The sequence below is a fragment of the Taudactylus pleione genome, unplaced genomic scaffold (genome assembly GCF_031769625.1).
Source record: "Taudactylus pleione unplaced genomic scaffold, aTauple2 ptg000116l, whole genome shotgun sequence".
Lineage (NCBI taxonomy): Eukaryota > Metazoa > Chordata > Amphibia > Anura > Myobatrachidae > Taudactylus > Taudactylus pleione.
The window spans coordinates 12,336,737-12,355,770 of NW_028284518.1; the positions used below are offsets into that span (position 1 = coordinate 12,336,737).

General features: G+C 40.0%; 1 protein-coding gene across 6 annotated transcripts in view; it reads right to left on the minus strand.

The window, feature by feature from the left end:
- RREB1 (ras responsive element binding protein 1) overlaps positions 1-19,034 on the minus strand; it is a 91,408-nt gene that overhangs the window by 55,342 nt on the left and 17,032 nt on the right. Inside the window, exon 1 of one of the 6 annotated variants that reach the window (XM_088471688.1) lies at positions 15,906-15,987. The exons of the other annotated variants lie outside the window; for them this stretch is intronic. Coding sequence (XP_088327814.1) covers positions 15,906-15,911 — 6 coding nt within the window. The 5' untranslated portion in view covers positions 15,912-15,987. Of the gene's footprint in view, positions 1-15,905; positions 15,988-19,034 lie in introns of those variants that run through there. 6 annotated transcript variants of the gene reach the window in all.

Below are 19,034 nucleotides of genomic sequence, written 5' to 3' on the forward strand. Positions count from 1 at the left end.
ACACCACTAACCCACCAACGATGGCCAACGACCCGCGATCCCTATAGTAATCTGGTCGATATCGACCAGTTTGACCCGCATGCACGGGCGATGGACGATATAGTTATCGTCCATACGTGCCTGCGCATCGCAGGTCGTTGATGGTTTGGAAGCACAGAAAAATGCACAATATGAACGATAAAGATATGATCGATATCGTTAATATGGTGCATTTTAATTGTACCGTGTGTACGCAGCATTAGAAGTAGACACTATTGTAACAGAAAAAATATATATATGCACTTGCACAGTTGAGTTTATTTGAATTTTTTTTTTCCCCTTTGCGGAGCATATAATTGAATCTTGCAAACAGAACCATGTTCATTTGTATGTAATAAATGTGGAAACCAACTAGCGAAAAACGAAAACATATATTACATAAACACCAATGGATCTACCAAACAAGTGGCTCCACTGTGTTCTTCAAATATGCTTCTCCATCACAAATTCTGTTTACTAAACAAAGCACACAGAATCTTTCAACTTGTTCTAATGCTATAAAAAGGGGTTTGAAAAGTAACAGGAGTATGAGCAAAATGTGTTTGTTCATCGATCATAGTTTTTATTAAACTTTACACACTAACAACACAGTACCAATGTGATTTGCAGAAGCACAGAAACATTGTATATGTTGGAAATGCTTAAGAATATATATTTTTAGAAGAGTCTACTTTACATAGAGAAACAAGTACTGCACCATGCAAAGTATTTCACACTAGAAAAGTTTAAAATTACAGCAAAATGGTGCGCGTCGGTCAGGTACTGCCCCAGCATCTCCAACACCATCAGAATGCACTTTGCCTTATATACTCAACAGTATTTTTTGTTACCAACGATTTTCTGTGAGATTATTTGTAAAATTTTTGAAGTGTAATGAACGATTTTTTGAACTACAAACGATTTTTGTAACTTCCCTTAATGAAAATCGTTCAGTTGGTCAGTCAGAATGAACTACAAACGGGAACGCGCATGAACGATAATCGTTCATCGTTGTAAATCGTTACGTGTGTATGCACCTTAAGGGCTAATGATTAAAGTGGATGAGGCAATAGCATGTGTGATGCAAAGGCAGTTCTGCCTCTAAAGATGCTTTTCTTTTGTTGCCTTGTATAACAGACCCCACCCTTCCCTCTCATTAGATAAGGGGGCCCTTCCTAGTACGGTAGGTGCAGGTCTACAGTACTGTTTTGTATTGAACAGCATACAGCACAACAGCTATACTGTATTATGTCAAACAAAACTACTATAAAACATTTGTAGATTTCAGGATAATGGTCTGGGCATTGCTATCCCCATCTAAGAAAATGACATCAGTTTACCTGCAGTTAATTATGTGCTATGACAAAAAATGACAAGCAATGAATACTACTTGCCTACTATTCCCCTATGGGGTATACGTAAAACAACCAAACACCAGGTACATATGGTCATGAATGAATAACACTGGTGTATAAAGCTTCTCTTGCACCTGACCTAGAGGAGAATTACATGTCAGAATAAATGTGTAATAGTCTGCTTTCTTAGAACTAGTTTCCTTGAAGTGCTTTTCTTTATTTAGCTGTGCTGTTCTCTCATGGAATGTGTGAAAACCAGCGCACTCTGGGGAGATTAACACCCTGCAAACCGACCAATCTGAATGATGCATTCGCTTACAAAGATCTCTTTGGCCTATAATCTGACAGAATGTTCCACATAATTACAGTCACGCTAATGAGTTAGTATTTAAAGAAGCAGAAAAACCATCAGGACTGCTCCATCCCATCATTTAACAAAATGTAGCTATAGGTAGTAGTAGTCACTGGGAGATGTATGGGCAGGAAATTACGGGTGCTAATATTTAGCAATTTTCAGCAAATAATAATAATAATGCTCTGTAGAAGAACATCGCACAGTAAATGGTGGGACACAATTTGCAAAAAATATTAGTTTTCTCTACAAGCACTTAAACACTTACTTAAAACATGAAAAGTACCCATTTAGGAAGGTCTTTATGCTAGACTAAAGTGCAGTGGTGCTGCTGCTGCTGCTGCTGCAATACACTGTTTTGGAGAGGAGTTTCCTGCTGCTGTGAACCATACTGCTGCATTTGGCTAAAGAGTTGTGTTGAGCTGGTGTGACAATAGGCTTGAGCTTTGAATCACTGCTCTTTTTAGCTATGCCTGAATCTTTCTATAGTGTCAGGAAACTTGCAGACACTAGACTAACCAGATGAAGGAATCCAAACTTTTCACTGAGATTAAGCCTAATCACAGCGAAAGTCAAGCAATACTTATAAATTAATAGAATAGAAATATTGTTTAAGATACAGCCTTGCAGGTTCATCCAATAAAGAACCACACTCAGTAGCTAGTAAAGCCTATACCGTATCTGTAGGTAAGAGTGATCTATCACATGGTTTATTGCAGCCAACTGACACATACAGTACTACATAGCCAAAGAGGACGCACTACGTGTATTATTTTGGACAGTTGGTTATTCTTGAAACTTAGGGTCATTTCCAGGGATACAACCTAGGACTGTCCGTTGAAATTAGGGACAACTAATATATATGAGGCTTGAATGGAGTTATTAGAAATAAACACATTTAAAAGTCCCAGCAAAAGGGTGTACACGAACTGCACAGTGACCATCATTTCTGCAGACAGTCTCATGCAAAACAGTTTCCCAAAAACATTGATTCAGAAACTGGCAATGGCACTTATCCTCATGTCTGATAAGCTAGCGGTACAGGTTGAGTCTCCCATATCCAAATATTCCGAAATACGGAATATTCCGAAATACAGATTTTTTTTTTTTTAGCATGACAGATAGTGAAACTTTTGCTTTTTGATGGTTTAATGTACACAAACTTTGTTTAAAGGCACAAAAGTATTAAAAATATTGTATACAAATACCTTCAGGCTTTGTGTATAAGGTGTATATACTGCATAAATGCATTCTGTGTTTAGATTTGGGTCCTCTTCCCAAGATGTCATTAATGTATGCAAATATTCCAAAATACGGAATATTCCGATATCCAAAATACCCCTGGTCCCAAGCATTTTGGATATGGGAGACTCAACCTGTAATTACTTTCACATCAAAGACAAATCCAAATTCTCTGCAAGCTACCACACAAGAAATGTTAAAATTCATAAATAGTCTTAATTGCTGTTCATTGATTTTAGCTTTCATAAAAAGGTTACACATGTATAACAGTGTAATCATGTATAAATGTGCTTTAAAAGTGGGAAAAAAAGTTAAGTGAACACAACAGTGTTCAACAATGAACTTTGTAGGGGAAGTAACAATGGTTCCAAGTGTAATACTACACTCTCATAAACAAGCCTTGCAGCATCAGGAAGCACCAAGACAACAGCTTCCTGGGCAGCAGAGCAATGCCTGAAACTGTACCATTTAACACCTAGAGCTGATGAACAGTCTGCATCCTTCCCTCCCCCAGAGAAATGTCTGCTGTTTGTACACAGAACAGTGGTTATTGCAGCTGTTCAGAAACTTGCCACTGGGCCCAAGCACTTCTGACAGCCCGATGCTCCCCTTGTAAATCTCCTGGGCCACTAAAAACGAGCCTCACTTTCAGCTCCTCTAACAAACTAAAAAGGTGTAGTTTATATTTTGCAGACTGTGCTATTACATAGAATCTTTAATTTTATTATATAAAGGTCTTCTATATTTGTGAAGGAAAAAATGTTGCGGCGCCAGACCTAGAGAAAGGGCACATCTGCGTGAGCACGAAAAGGGGGTGTGACCATGGAAAAGGGGCATGTCTTTGAGACACATCCCCTTTTCATCACTCTTGGGGGCGTGCCCGGCACTTATGGACATGCTGGGCTGCCCCCAAGCGCTGCCGTCAGTGTGAATGGATGCTGGGTGCATTCGCCCGGCATCCATTCACTGGCGATGACCACTACACCGCAGTTTTCCCCACCCGTGGGACACTGCGACCCACGGGTGGGGATGGCACCCGCAGGCTGTTTCAGCAGGGTGCTGCGCCGGAGAGCAGGGTGCTTTATGCCTTTTAGAAAACAGCCTAGCGGGAATGCTAAATGGCTATCAGCTCACTGTCAGTATATTGTGTTGTCTTTGCGGGATACAGTCAAAATGCCGATGGCTGGGAAGCCATCTGACTAAATTCCGGTGTCTAAATACCGAGGCAGGACTAAAGACAATCCCGACGCCAGAATCTAGACAGACGGCTTCCTGAACGAAGGCAAGCCGGGCAGTGTTAGCACTTAGGGACCCCCGGTACAGTCAAAATGACTAAATCCTGGAGTCAAAATACTGATGTGGTACTAAAGACAGGCGTCAAAATTCCAACGCCCGTCTATATCCCAACGCCGGAATCTAGATAGACTGGTTCCCGAACGAAGGTAAGCTGGGTAGTGTTAGTGCTTAGCCGCATGGGGGAAGGGGGGGTTAGGGACCCCCGGAAGGGACTTAGGCACCACCACGTGAGGGTTAGGTTTAATTTAGGGTGCGGGGAGGGGGGGTTAGGCTTGGGCACCCCTGGGGGGAGGTTAGGCACCACGCCGGGAGGGTTAGGTTTAGGGTGCGGGGAGGGTTAGGTTTAGGCACCACCGGGGGGAGTTGGGGTTAGGCACCAATCAGGGAGGGTTAGGGTGCTTACCAGCGCCGGTCGGGATCTTCAGCATTCGGGTTTGCGGCGTCGGGATTTAATCAGACGGCTTCCCGGCCGCCATTTCATACCCAACCCGTCTTTGCAACTCAAACAGCAAAATATAAAACATAAGTTATACATAACTAGTGAAACATGAAGAAAAAACCCTAGAGTATATTTACACAACTTCTTGTGATGGCAAAATAAAATCTCTACTAATGGAAGAAAACTACACATTTAGAAACAAACCGGACCTTACGCGTTATTTGGACTTTGTGGAGAAGTCAGGGTTAAGACAACAAAGATGCTTATCAAGTATAGTGATGACTTTGGAATGTAGACAATTCCCTTGCTGATGATGCACCTTCATCATGTACAGACACATTTCTTCTACCTTAGTGATCAGTAAAAACTAGTAAATGTTGCAATACTAAAAAAAAAAAAAAAGGAAGATGCAACAAACTTTATAAAGAAGGTTAAATGAAGACAGGAATGATGACTAGTAACAATAAAAACAAGTAAATACTTAAAATGCACAGTAACACTTTCTTGCTTGGCCCTTGTGGTAATTTTTGTATTTCAGTTTTAAAATTATGGTTTGGAAGTTCTGAAATGGCAAGGTGTTGTATAGGTATAAAAATGGGTCTGAAATTCTGAAATGTTGATGAATAAATTCAGAACCTTTTTATATTTCTATTTACATTCTATTCTCATGGTTTATGTGAAAGGGGTAAGTCTGTATATATTAAATGCATATGCAAACACAAACCTAATTCATAACACATATGTAAAATACACACACATTAGTACCCTGTTGTATTTTCCACAGTTAAAGCTAGGGTATTGGTTATGTTGGTTTAGGAGGCACAGACACCTAATGCACTTAATTCTGTTCAACTGTCCATGTCCCACTATGAACACATTCAGTGTCAGCAACTGCAGAATTATCAGGGATTCCCCACATCTTAGGCACTAAACCTATAGCGGCCATCTGATGAAGCCCTAGAAAGTGTTAGGTATGTATGCACATACTTCTGGGAGAACATGAAATATCATGTGCAAGGATATACCTGACATGATGTAACGGCTAACTCCCACTGCTAGATAACATCAGTCCAGTAGGATACAGGTTGACATGGCAGTTAAACAAGCCAGCAGCACAGAAGTGGCTAAACTGGATGAAATCTAGGTGTTCAGCCCCTCGGGCGAAATCACTTGTGGCATCTCTGTAGGATGCGAATAGTCAGAAGATGATGGCACAAACTGTTAATGGTACAACCACATTTACAAAGTTACTAATAAGGATTCATCAGATCATCATCATGATTGCCAATTAAACCCATGTACCCAATGATACTGAGCCATTTACCTAACATCAGATGCAATTTTGCAGTGTATGATCAGTGTTAAACAATGCGGGGAAAGGACGACATTGGGTTGAATGAATTGTTGTATATTCGATATGTAATATATACAGGTACACATGACAAATGTGACTAAAGTGATGTATACTGCAAAATTCCACAGCCACAGAGAGAGAAAAAATAAATCAATCAAGCTGTTCAGGACAAAGTAGCTATGCAATTAGCCCCATGTCATACAGCCCATGATGTTATATATTCTATTCATGTACAGTATGTGGATAGCACAAAGAATGCACAGTCTGGATGATAACTGCAGTGTTTTTCAGAGTACAGGGTCCCAAAACAAGGATTCCACTTGTCTGCCTGAGAGCACCATTCTGCAAGTAATGACTTACAGCTGGAGCACTCTGTCCACCAGCATCATCTGTTGCTCAGAACCCTTTTTGAGGTCTTTTGACTATCCTCAAGTTCCCTCAATTGCTTGGCCGGACCACGATTTTAAGAAGCAATGGAAATAACTACCGACATAAAATGTAGATTTATAATTGTTTTTATTCTGAAAATGTTAAACATTGGATTAGCAGATGCCTTGGTTACCATAGTGTATTTGTACAAAAGAGATTATAGGCTGAAATAACTGTTCAAATTCAGTAACATATGTTTGCAAATCTTCTTAGCAAATGACCGCCAGCAGCCTGTCAGTAGTAGGGATGGCCACTGACCATCGATGATTGCAAACCATTGATGGTCTGTGACAGATATCAAGTGGTTTTGCCATCGATGGTGTGGCACTGATGGAGGCGCCCAAGGCTGAGAAAACATCAGCAGCACTTGTCCGATGGCTGATGTCTACGCATGCGCAGCAAACCATTAATGGTTTTCTAATCAGGATTTAAAACCATCAGCCATCAATGGTACAGCCATCAATGTCTATCACTAGTCAGCCGTCATCAGCCAATCATACCGACAGGCCCTCCATGTGATCCAGACTCTTGGCAACAAGCCACCAGTACCATCAAATTTGGCTTCCCATATGTCCTCAGTCACCTAGGGTTTTGCGTTATATGGCTTGGCGCAACTTAGACGCTCTGCCAAAGGTAGAGATTAATACTTTTTCCTAAATTCTGCATCTTACTCACATCGTAGTCATATACTGTACAAAGTTGCTGAATTTGTTCCAGGGACACTAGATTGGTACTTGGTAATGAAGGAATTGGTAGGTAGTCGCAGATTAAGTATAATGATATGTGGAGTGAGACATGGTGTGGTCGCTTGTATCAGAACGCGGTCTTTTGCCTTTTTTTACCCAGATTTAGGACTTGTCACATATGGGAGTACAGGTAATATGCTGGTCCCAGTAGTCAGTGCACCATTGCATTGTACTTTTGTTGCATTAGTGATGCATACCGTGTTTCCCCGATAATAAGACACTGTCTTATTTTTTTTTTGGTTCCAAAAAACACCATAGGGCTTATTTTTGGGGTAGGTCTTATTTTAACTAACATTGACAGCAGTGCCCCTTATGCAGGCCCCCCTGTAGCAGTGCCCCTTATGCAGGCCCCCCCTGTAGCAGTGCCCCTTATGCAGCCTCCCTTGTGTAGCAGTGCCCCTTATGCAGGCCCCCCCCTGTAGCAGTGTCCTTTATGCAGGCCCCCTTATTGCAGTGCAAGTACGGTACTTACCTGAGTTGCCGCCGTCCGGGATGTCCCTCTCACTTGTGCGCTGACTGGATCTAATATGATCCAGCAGGCGCGGCTGCACAGGAACCTCAGCGCGCGGGTGACGTCACCCGCGCACTGCATGACTGGGAACGCTGGTCTCTGCAGTGTTCCCAGCTGATAAAGAGAATAAGGTAGGTCTTATTTTCGGGGTAGGGCTTATTTTAGACCAGGCTACAAAAGTAAGGGTAGGGCTTATATTCAGGGTAGGTCTTATTATCGGTATTTCAAGAAAAAGATGTTCGATGCGACTAAGTCGCAAAGTCTGCAAGTGCCAACAGGTGTTATTTGGCAAGATTTCGTCAAATGAGCATGTGGACACGTCTGGATTTTACAATATTGTTTGGTACTTTTGGCTGCATGTGGCCATTTGTATACACAGTATGTTATTAGTAGCTCTTATACATAAAACAAATACATTATGCCTAATTACACCTTTCAAAAACATACAGAAATATCTAAGCAAAAAATGATTGGCCTCAGTTTAATTTCAAACCTCTTTTGTACTTTACATAAATGGTTAATGTCTGCTTATAATCTTATTTTTGTGAGAAAGTACATAAAAAATAATTACCCATAGAAGGAAACTAAAAGGAGAAACAGTCAATATGCAAAACACGCTCCCTGAGCATCATTCATCTGCAACATATAATAGGACACAGTAACAGAATCATGTGCTTTTCAAGCATTTGGAAGTCACATGAGGATGGTAACAAGAGTATGGCAGAAGAAGACCTGATGCAGATGCATTACTGGCTGTCTGAGAAGGGTAAATATATATATATATATGTGCAGACTTTTACTTCGGAATCCATGTGCTCTGGCAGGTGTGGCCAGGCAGCATGGAGATGGCTGCACGTCACACACAAAGCTGCTCATCCTACTCATCAGCCTGCTCTGCCTCTGTAGTTCTAAGATTCCATCTACCATGTGACATTCTGACCAGCAGCCGATGTACTATATATGGCATGTTTACGGCAATAGCAAAATGACACATTAGCCCTCATGTGCCTATCATATGTGGGCTGTTATGGGCTTCAGCCTTTTAACACCTCATCTTACTTATAACATCTGTTACAAATGTCACTGCATCACTGCATCAGATTTACAGTTACTGTTCTGCTAAAACCACTTTGGCCTTGAAAATGTAAATGAAAAGAGTAAAAGTTGGGATATGATTCAAGGGACTATATATTCAACTGCAAGAACCATTCATCAAGCATTGCCTATACTGTGCAATCCAGGAAGGATACAAGATTTCATCGCTCTATGCCACAAATTAACAGGAAAACTCTCAATGCACTTGAAAAGTTGAGATTATGCAACCTTTGCATTTGTAGGGAACTTTGCCTTTTATTGGTCATTTTTATATATTTCACTGTAGCACCCTGGGCTCCTGATAGTAGAACCACAATGTCTTCTAAGCAAGTCTGGTCATGCAAGGGTTAATACTGCCTTTTCATTTCCCCTCTGCTGCAGAATGATGGGCATAGACATGTGCAAGTCCTGTGTCTTAAGAACTAAACAGCGGGGCCTTTCTTTGCCAGCTGCTGTTTCTTATGTAGAACCCTGTCTTTTAACCCTCCCAAAAACAGCATTAGAAAAACCTGTGTCTGAAGCGTTTCCACTATGAAAACTGGAGATGGTGGGGATGCAAGAAAAAAATAATCTACTTTTACATATAACCGCCAGCAGCAAACAGTTTTAAAAGGATGATTAGGAAAATGTTGTCAAACCTGTTAGACTGCATTGTGTGCCTTACCGGTTATTACACCAGTACTGTGGCCTGTATGTCACGAACAGCCTCTCTCTTATGACACCCTTATGCTACAATAAACAGGACAATAGCAAAAGAATGATATGATTGTGTGAACACGGAAGGTCGTAGTTTCCACAACGAATGCTGAACACATAAGTGGTCATTTTACATTTCAAGGGTGATCATTTAACCAGATTTGGGTGAAAAAAAGAAAATAGAATTCAACAATGTTGGGTCCATATTGCGATTCTCTGTAGGTATATACATAAAAGTGATCGCTTTATAAAGCACAGTTATGGCTGACTGCATAGCATTGGGGCCTCTTGTGAACTGGTTGTTTGGGGATCTGCAGTTTTTCCTTTCTTAAAAATAGTAACTGTCAGACATATTGTGCTGAGTAGCTTGTAACTGTGGCTTAAACAATAGCACAATGCTGGCCTTGCTTCCTGACATCTCTTCAATGGACTGATTACAGTACACATAGAAAACAAAAATGTGATAAAACAGTGCACGTTTTACTTGCTCCCTCATGTACTTCAGAAATCCTCACTTGTATTCCAAATAACTGCATTTAATAAAAGGTGTGAAATCTGAACTGCATTAAGATATTTAGGGTCCCTGCGTCTAAACTTTAACTTCAACATACTCAGCTGGCCGCTCAATTAGATTGACGGTCTTTGCAAGGAATACTTCCCCCATCAGCCCACGCAGGTCAGACAAACATTGCATTGAGCGCCTGCAATTAATGCCATCCAGCCTTAAAGGAGTGTTGGGCGGAGCACACGTACAGTTCTTTGAACACACTGCACTGCCTTAGCGTGAAAAGACTGGTGGGTGCCACGTGGCACCAATTTTAAAGTACCTGCTATGTGGGCGACCAGGGGCTAAGGCACGGGCTACCTTGCTATAATAAATCTTTGTTTGCAAGTTTATAAGGGTACATAGCTTGAAGTCAAGATACAAAAACAACCTACTGATACTGCACAAAAAAGGAAAAAGAAATAATAGCACAAAAGGGAATGATATAAAATAGCCAAAATAAACTTACTGTATGTGCATATCAAATAAAAAAAGTTAATGTATGTTTTCAAATTTACTTATCAGTGCTTAGGCCCATTTTAAAACACTTATATTCTTTGTATAATAAAAGTAACAAAAAAACCCCCACAATAAGTAGCTCAGTGCTTTTGTTTATTTTAAACGTTAGCGACAGTGTATGTACATGCTAAGGAACAGACTAACCATTACATTGTAAGCTTGCAAGCAGGGCCCTCTTACCTCTATGTCTGTCTGTTATTACCCTGTTTTGATCTATCAATGTTTCCAATTGTAAAGCGCAACGGAATATGCTGCGCTATATAAGAAACTGTTAATAAATAAATAAATAAATAAATAAATCTGAGGTCCTTGATTAATTGTGCCACACAGAAATCCAGATGGATGACAGTGTCATAAGCATCTGAGAAATGATTCTGGATACTGCTTTCAAGTCTAGTACAGGACGATCTGAACATTTCATTGATGCCATTGGTTTTATTTTACTCAAGTGTATACAGCTGCTTAATATATCAGCACTTTAGAAGATCAAAATATTGTGATTCTAATCTTGCTTGTACTTTATGCATAGAAAGGGTCCAACACCTTTTGTTTGCAAGGCACTGTGCCATGTCTTCTTTGTGACAGATTTGTTAACGACCAAGCCATCAGCCGTAGAAGGTAGCACTGGAAAGCCAGCATTCCATAGCAAAGGTATTTGCAAGGAGGCCACGAATGAGAGGCGATGGCCTGCAGACCTGAAATACAAGTGCCTAGCAACAGAGGAATCTAGTGAAAATATGTGCACAGCTCCCAGGATGCTGGTGCTGGTGTAAGAGACCTTGGTAGATCGGACTCTCATTTTTGTAACATGTTTGCATCGGGAATGAGGACACTCAGCCATTTGTCTTCTTATAAATTAATCTCAGATTTATAGAACACCAAACAAAGCAAGTTACACACTAAAAATATAAAAGACACTGAAAATAGAGGTCTTATAGAAAACATCCAATCTATAATGCATAGAATTCCATATAATTAGAACATATGGGAAAGGTGTCATTAACACTGACAAGTTTCGATCAAAGGCTCTTGGAGATTTTAAAAACTGCTGCAGTTGCAGAAAAAATATATACATTGTGCACCTGTCATACAGCTGTTTGCTTTATATGATGCTATATTCATAGACAGATGTAGTGAAAGACAGATGCTCCATTTCATGATAGATTAGTTAGACAGAAAAAAGCTGAGAAAGTCCAGTTAGGATGCAGTTATTCTGGAGCAGTGTGGGATGCTGGGCAGGCTAAATCTAACAGTTGTGCATGCACTAACAAATGGTCCATTCATGAAGAGAGAAAAAAAGTCTGTTTGGAGGGTAGCGGTCTCCTATCCTCCTACACAGCGGAGTAAGAAGAAGAGAGCGCTGAGAACTCTACGCTCATCTTTGCTGAATATTTTCTCTCCCCCCCCCCCCCCATTTGTCCCTCTTAATAAAACAGCTGTTGTCGGGTCTGAAAAAAAATTCCTGTAAGTTTTTACTTTAGGCACACTGCAGATAATTTTTTAAATGCTATTTTTGTTACAAGGAAAGAGGGGAAAAAAAGAAAAAAGAAAAAAAAAAAAAAAAGGGGGGCAGGGGGCACAATGTAAAGCGCCAGCAATAGAATACAGGTGTGGAAATGCAGATAGCTAGAACTTTAAAGGGTCCTTATGCAGCAGTGTTCACTTTGAGACCAGAATCATAATTTATTTACTAGGAATGCATTTAATAATCCAATTTAAATGATTCTTCTTCTGTCTCAGAAACAACTTTTCTTCATAAGACAATGCACAAATAACTCATAACAGTATTCATTATATGGATACAATGTGGTTTACTATGCCATCTCCACAATTCTGATACAAAAGCAGCAGCTGGTTTAGAACCAATTGCTACCTGGAAGTTTTCATAATGTGCTAATAACTCATTCTCGGGCCACTACACAGCACAAAAAAGGCAGAGAGATCGTCACAACATTTAACATTAGATAGCCAATATAGATCATTTAGTGCTATTTTTCCAAGCTCACATAGGTTTAAAAATGGATATCAATAAATCATTCCTATGTTTAATAAGTAAGTTCCAGCTTGTATATTTGGGAAGCAATTGGGTAAACAAGTAATAGAAGTGAAATGCATTTCAATTAGGAACAGCAAACTTGCATTTTCAAGTGTTGTCCCTCTCTCCCCATAGTTGTGTGCAGGAAATTTGTTGTTGATAACGCCAATAATCGCTGTGAGGTGTGCAGCTGAGTATTGCAGCTGCACATTGCGCTGAATTGACCACAATGCCATTTTTAAATACGCTGTTCATAGTGGACAAGTTGAACCAAGCTGGACGGTTATTTCTTCATGGATGTCTCCAATAAACCACATCCATTCCCAATTTTAGTCGCAGGATGACGCCAAATATCAAAATAGTCCCTCCCATTTTAAACCAACAGAGACTTGTACATAAGTCTATATTCAAAAAATGTCTACTCTGTTAGCTATGGCAAATCCATGCGTATTGAAAATATCTGTATGTAAAATTATTAAAATTAAAATTATTAAAATGGAGGTGACCATTTCCAAAACGTGTATGCTAACATGCTTATATACCAAGGAAAATAAATGAAAACAAAAAAGGTGTATAGTTTCCATACCAAAAGATAAAAATGCAATCTTTGTAAACTGTCCTTTGGTAACATCAACCACACACACACACACACACACACACACGAGATAAAGTTATCTTCACCTTCTACAACAGTGTCACCAGTCACCCTGGTTAAATATTTGCATTTTTATCAATAGCTGGATATATACTGTTCACAGGCAAAGAGCATCACAGTGTTCATTTATGTAATGTTACTGCACCATAAAGGGACACGATTTAATACACATTTCCACTTTTTCCTATAGGGTAAGGAAAAACCCATTTTGGGGGAACAATAGTAAAGACTACACGCTCTAATTTTAAAACGTGCATCTTTGCAGACCTGCTATTGCAAAATCTCACTGCTAATCTCTCTCCCTCCTCTGCTACAAATCTCCAGGCAAGAGGATGCAGGCCAAAGTACAAGGCAAGAACATTGGCCAACTGTTGCTGCAGCCGCTCCCCTCCTACCTTCTGCCTGTGGCTGCTATCCACCAATCACTGCCCTGCCAGGAGGTGTCCCGCCCTGTCGAGCCTCAATGACTGACACAGCAGTGCTGTTAAGCAGAAGGTGAAATCCATCAGTGAGCAGGGAAAACTGCATGTAGAAGTGTCACAATGTACCAGAAACACTCAGTATAGCACATGCAGTTGAAACACATCTTATCCTGTTATCTTAGTTACACGGAAGGACAAAACTATTTTTTGAAAATACACAGTACAGTCCCCTATTTAAAGCACCAGCAGAACTGGTGCAACTGCGAAAACATCAAGTACTAAACATGGGGAAATTTCAGATGCCTTTTAAGTGAAGGAAATTATGTGACACTGCTGGCATCGATGCTAAATTAGGACTCTATGTACTAAGCCTTGGAGATATATAAAGTGGATGGAGATAAAGTACTAACTAATCAGCTACAAACTATTATTTTTCAAACACGGCCTGACAGTTAGGAGCTGATTGGATCGTGCTTTATCTCCATCCACTTTATCTCTCTCCAAGGCTTAGTACATAGACCCCTATGTCAGATAAGCATTTGTTTGTTTTCCCCAATTATCAATGGTGTAACAAATGTAATAGAAAAAGTAAATGTGCAACAAAAAGTAGTTTACAGATAATCATTCTTAATACTATTTAATGCTGACAGATGATATCTACTACTTGTGGTGAAAAAGAAAGTGAGGAACAAAATAAATGTATAAGAGCCGACGCCTGACAAGAAGGAAAAAAACCTCTCATCCCTTTGACCTTGGACTCATTTGCTTCATCTGAGTCTTTGGGTACATTCTCTTTGCTAACCATTCAGCATACTGCAAGCTCTGATAATAATGGTTAATGTTTACTGAAACCTGCGCATGAACTGTATGAAACCTGATAGCAGAACTTTGCAATTTCAGCCCAGCCAGCATCCATGTTGTCCAATCACTAGACCTTTTATCTTCCGTAAAAGACAGCAAATTGTGAAATAAAAAGGCCCCAGAATTAAAGTAATTTAGCTTGCTCCTAATACAACATTAATGTAAGATAAATGTAGAAAAGAAACTTTGTTGGTCCTGCCTGTGACACAAACATGGAACACATTTGGGTCATTGGGGAGGGACAGACAAATTCCTGGGTTTCTCAATTCTCACTTTCCCCTCAAGACATAAACGTGATCAGCAAATGCTACTGAAAATCAATTATAGTGTTGCCTTTTGAGCCAGGCAATTTTTAATTAAAAAACACTGTCAGTCAATCAGAGACAATATAAAAGCAATAACTAGAAACACCATAATGCTGGACGCAAAGGAATGTCCAATTGCTCGTCCACCTAAATTCTTTCCAATGGTGAATAGCAAGCATGTTTAGAAAAATGCCTTTTTTAATGTAAAGAGACACCAGATGATACAGGCAATAGGACGACAGGAACAAAAGATCGACATACTAAAGGTTGACATGTAAGACAGTCGACAAGTACAAATGGTCGACATGGTCAAAGGTCGACATGTGCATGGTCGACATGATTTTTGTAAGAAAAATTTAGGGTTAGGTACTAGAAGTTACGGTTAGGGTCAGGCACCTATCCCGACGGTTAGGGTTAGGCACCAGGAGGGAGGGTTAGGCACCAAGGAGAGGGTTTGGGTGATGATCGGGGTTAGAAAAAAAAAAATGTGTCGACCATATGCATGTTGACATTTGACCCCGTCAACCTTTTCTCCCTGTCGACCTATTGCCTGTCTAACATCTGGTGTCTATCTAGACATTGTCTACCTTTTTACTGTATGTCTTTCAATCCACAATCTTTCTGACACACTTTCAGAAATCTTTTTTCCCCATGCAAGAAGAAGAAAAAAAAAAAACCACATATACAGGAGCTGCACTTCCCCCAACAGCAGGATGCTCTCAGGTGTACAAAGGTAACTGCTGTTAGTGTGTGGTATCAGAGTTAAACAGCAGCAATAGAACCGCAGTCACCTTGGAAACATGCTGCACCCTATGTTTGATGAACAAACAATGGTACCTTTTCAGCCAGTACCAAACAGGCAGGGCAAGGGACGGCCAGGCGATAACACACATTAAGTTACTTCCAGGCCAAAATTACAAATAATAACAAAAGCATGATAAGAAATTAAGTTTTATAAAAGATTATTTTTAAATGAAAGATCAACTTAAACAAAATAAAAAGACTACAAAAGAAAACAAAAATGTGGTTACCTGCATCCCAAGCACATGTGGGGCAGCAAAGGTGAATACATATTTTTAGAATATTTTTTTTGTTTCCCTTTTGCTTCCTAGATAAGGGACCATGTAATCGGGACCCTTCTGGCAAGTGATTGTGAAATGAATACAACCACACATCAGGATCCCTGCTATAGTACTGTAAACTATTTATCACTAACTCTAGCAAGCAGTAAAATAAGGTGCGTCTCCTTATCCCTCCATCCAGTAAAAAGTGCATAGAAAACATTGACAGAACACCACAAAGATACTTGGCCTTGGGGAGTGGCAGGATCTATAGCGACTCGAAGGAATCTCAGAGCAGTGGTTACATGCTCAAACATGGCCTAGCCAGGGAAACAAATACATAAATAGTAAAACTAGGAGCAAACTCACTACAGACCCTGATTAGAAAGTACAATTACTCAGTCGGTTATGCTTTCTTATAATAGGGTATTTTTTTTCCTTGTCTCATTTTCAATAGAAAATAAAAGCAGACTAAAACGAAGTAGTAATAATTCAAATACTAACAGCTCAATAATTGCAGATGTACTGGCCTGTCCAAACAGAGCAGTTTCAACATACCATAAGCAGGTCCCAATTGCCCAGCTAGTTACATTATGGCTATATAATATCGGGTCAAAAAACAGAAACTCAAACATCAGAGTTTATTTTGGGTTTAGTAAAAATGTACAAATGATTAGAGATGGACGTTATAACAAAAAACAACAAACAAACAAGCGGAAGATGTGAAGGTGCCTCACACACAAGGTTCGATAGGAGCAACAGTTGGTGCCCTGAGCATATATCCCCCTCCCCCTGCTTCCACCTCCTCCACACCCTTCCAGCTACTATCACAAATCCTCAGGCCTCAGGACTGCCAGCTGACAGAACTGTTTAGTCAGCAACAAGAGATATACAGATCTTTCAACTTCTCCATCACGTCAGTCTCCATCCCCAGCTAACTTCCACATGCACAATTTATTCAAGTACCACTAATATGCAACAGTTATTTATTTTTCAGTAATAAATTGCAGATATAGTGTTCCTAGTAGATTGTATGATTAATAAATTAGCACACCTATGTTTAGCAAAATAAAAAGGGCCTATGTACTAACAATCGCGTCCGTATAGCCACGGATATTTTCATTCTGAATCGCAGTTGCGAATACGCATGCAAATCGGCCGATTGTTGCGTTCTGTGCATGCATTGCAGTGCGTAAACTACCTATTGCGATCGGGACTGCTATCGCAGAGGCGATACAGACCCTTTGCAGAGTGATTGACAGGCAGCACTCTTTGAGGGTAGTGATGGGGTGGTGGTCGGGGAACGCAGACATGCCAGTGCATCCGCACGCTGCAGGGGGGTGCATAAATTAGCCACTGTGATGCCATACGTAGTGTGAGGTCTCATAGCGTGCGTGGTGTTAGCAATTTCTGAGTAAGATCTGGGCTTGTGCAAGTGTGCATGAGGCTACGATGGTACACGATTGTACCGATGGTTTCACTATTCTGCTAAACATTACGGATGTTTGGAAGGTAAAGTGGGTGTCCTTATGATGTGCTGAGTGTGCATTACGATGGCAGTGGATTAGCTTGCCATCGCAGTTGAACTGCGTACGTACACAGTATTGCGCTCCGTAGTGAATCAGCCCCAGTGTCAGATTTGAGAGCCAGTGGAACAGGAGATGCCTCCATAAGAGCAGTTCACGCCATCTGCATTTTGGAGTTTGGTACATAGGCGTGAGACCAAAGTCCCCACTGATAATAAAGGGGACTGCGGCCTGCAGCGCTAATTAGCCTTCTGTAAGAGATTTCTGTGAAATTTCCTGCATTAGACTGTTAGCATATAGCAACAATCATAAACTTATACATAAACTGCAGTTTCTACATAATTTTATGAAAAAATATAAAAAAATGCATGATAAATAGGAGCCTTAAGCTGTCCACACAAATGGCTCAGTTAGCCAAGTCAATCAATGACGTCCGAAGCAGGCAAAGCAGATCTCCATGAAGTCTTAGAAGAGAACAGACAAAGACACATAGGGGTATAGGCTTGATTTTACGCACAAGCCATGTTGTAAATTCGCTTAACGCGCAATTCAATTGGAAAAGGCTTATCCCAGCAGTCGTGTGGTAATTCTGGTTGGTAAAAACCGCGATAAGTGTGGGGAAAAATGTGGAAATCAGCCTGTACCCCAAAAAAGTGCAAAATAATATTGGACAACATTGTAGAAGTCTATTAGTAGTGACAATAAAGTATTTGGGGCTCTTAAAAAGGTGTCTAAATGCTGATATCTGCAATTTTTAGTAACAGTGAAAAAAGTGCTTTGTCTTTTTTTAGCAAATTAAATGCCCTAGATTTAGTTGGGTGCATAAAAATACCGTCAAGTTGATTTATGTGTAATTTTAAGCCACTTTTAAAAATTATTAAAAACAAAAACCCACCTGTAACTCCTACCTGCAAGCTTAAAAATACCTGTCCCATCAATACAGCACCCCCATATACCCATCCCTCATCTTATAACCCATTATTCTGCATTTTGCAGAATTGTACCCAAAAAATTACATGTCATGGCCAAATTAAGCTAATTAAAAACTTAGATAATCATTAGGGCGGTGTCCCAGGGCTTCTGAACCAAGTCCCGACATTTTTGCTTTCAAATATGGATTTTTTTTTAAACTTTTCACCTGCTCAGGGGCTGCAAACAAAAATATGCATTAATTCCTATGAAGAGTTAACGCGTGTTAACTTGCGCTAACTGAATAGCAAAAAATTTACGTTCAGCCGGGGTGTGGCATTTACCCATGTAAACGGCTTTATCGTGGTTAACGGATTTCTCTGCATAGCCTTCAACTATTAACTATAAGAATCCAGGAGACAGTAGAAACAAATAGTTTTATACAGTGTATTGAAGTGTTTTAATTTTCGTCAATACACAGTGCAATAAGACTATGTACTATGAGAAACAACATGAAGAATAGTCATCTCTCAACTGTGTATGTGCACAATTACATACGAGAGCAGTATTACTTGGTCCTATAAACAACTAAATTAATTACTATATGCAATAACAAATTACACAGACCAAAAGTTAGTTTTAAAAAATAAAACTGCTGAACTTT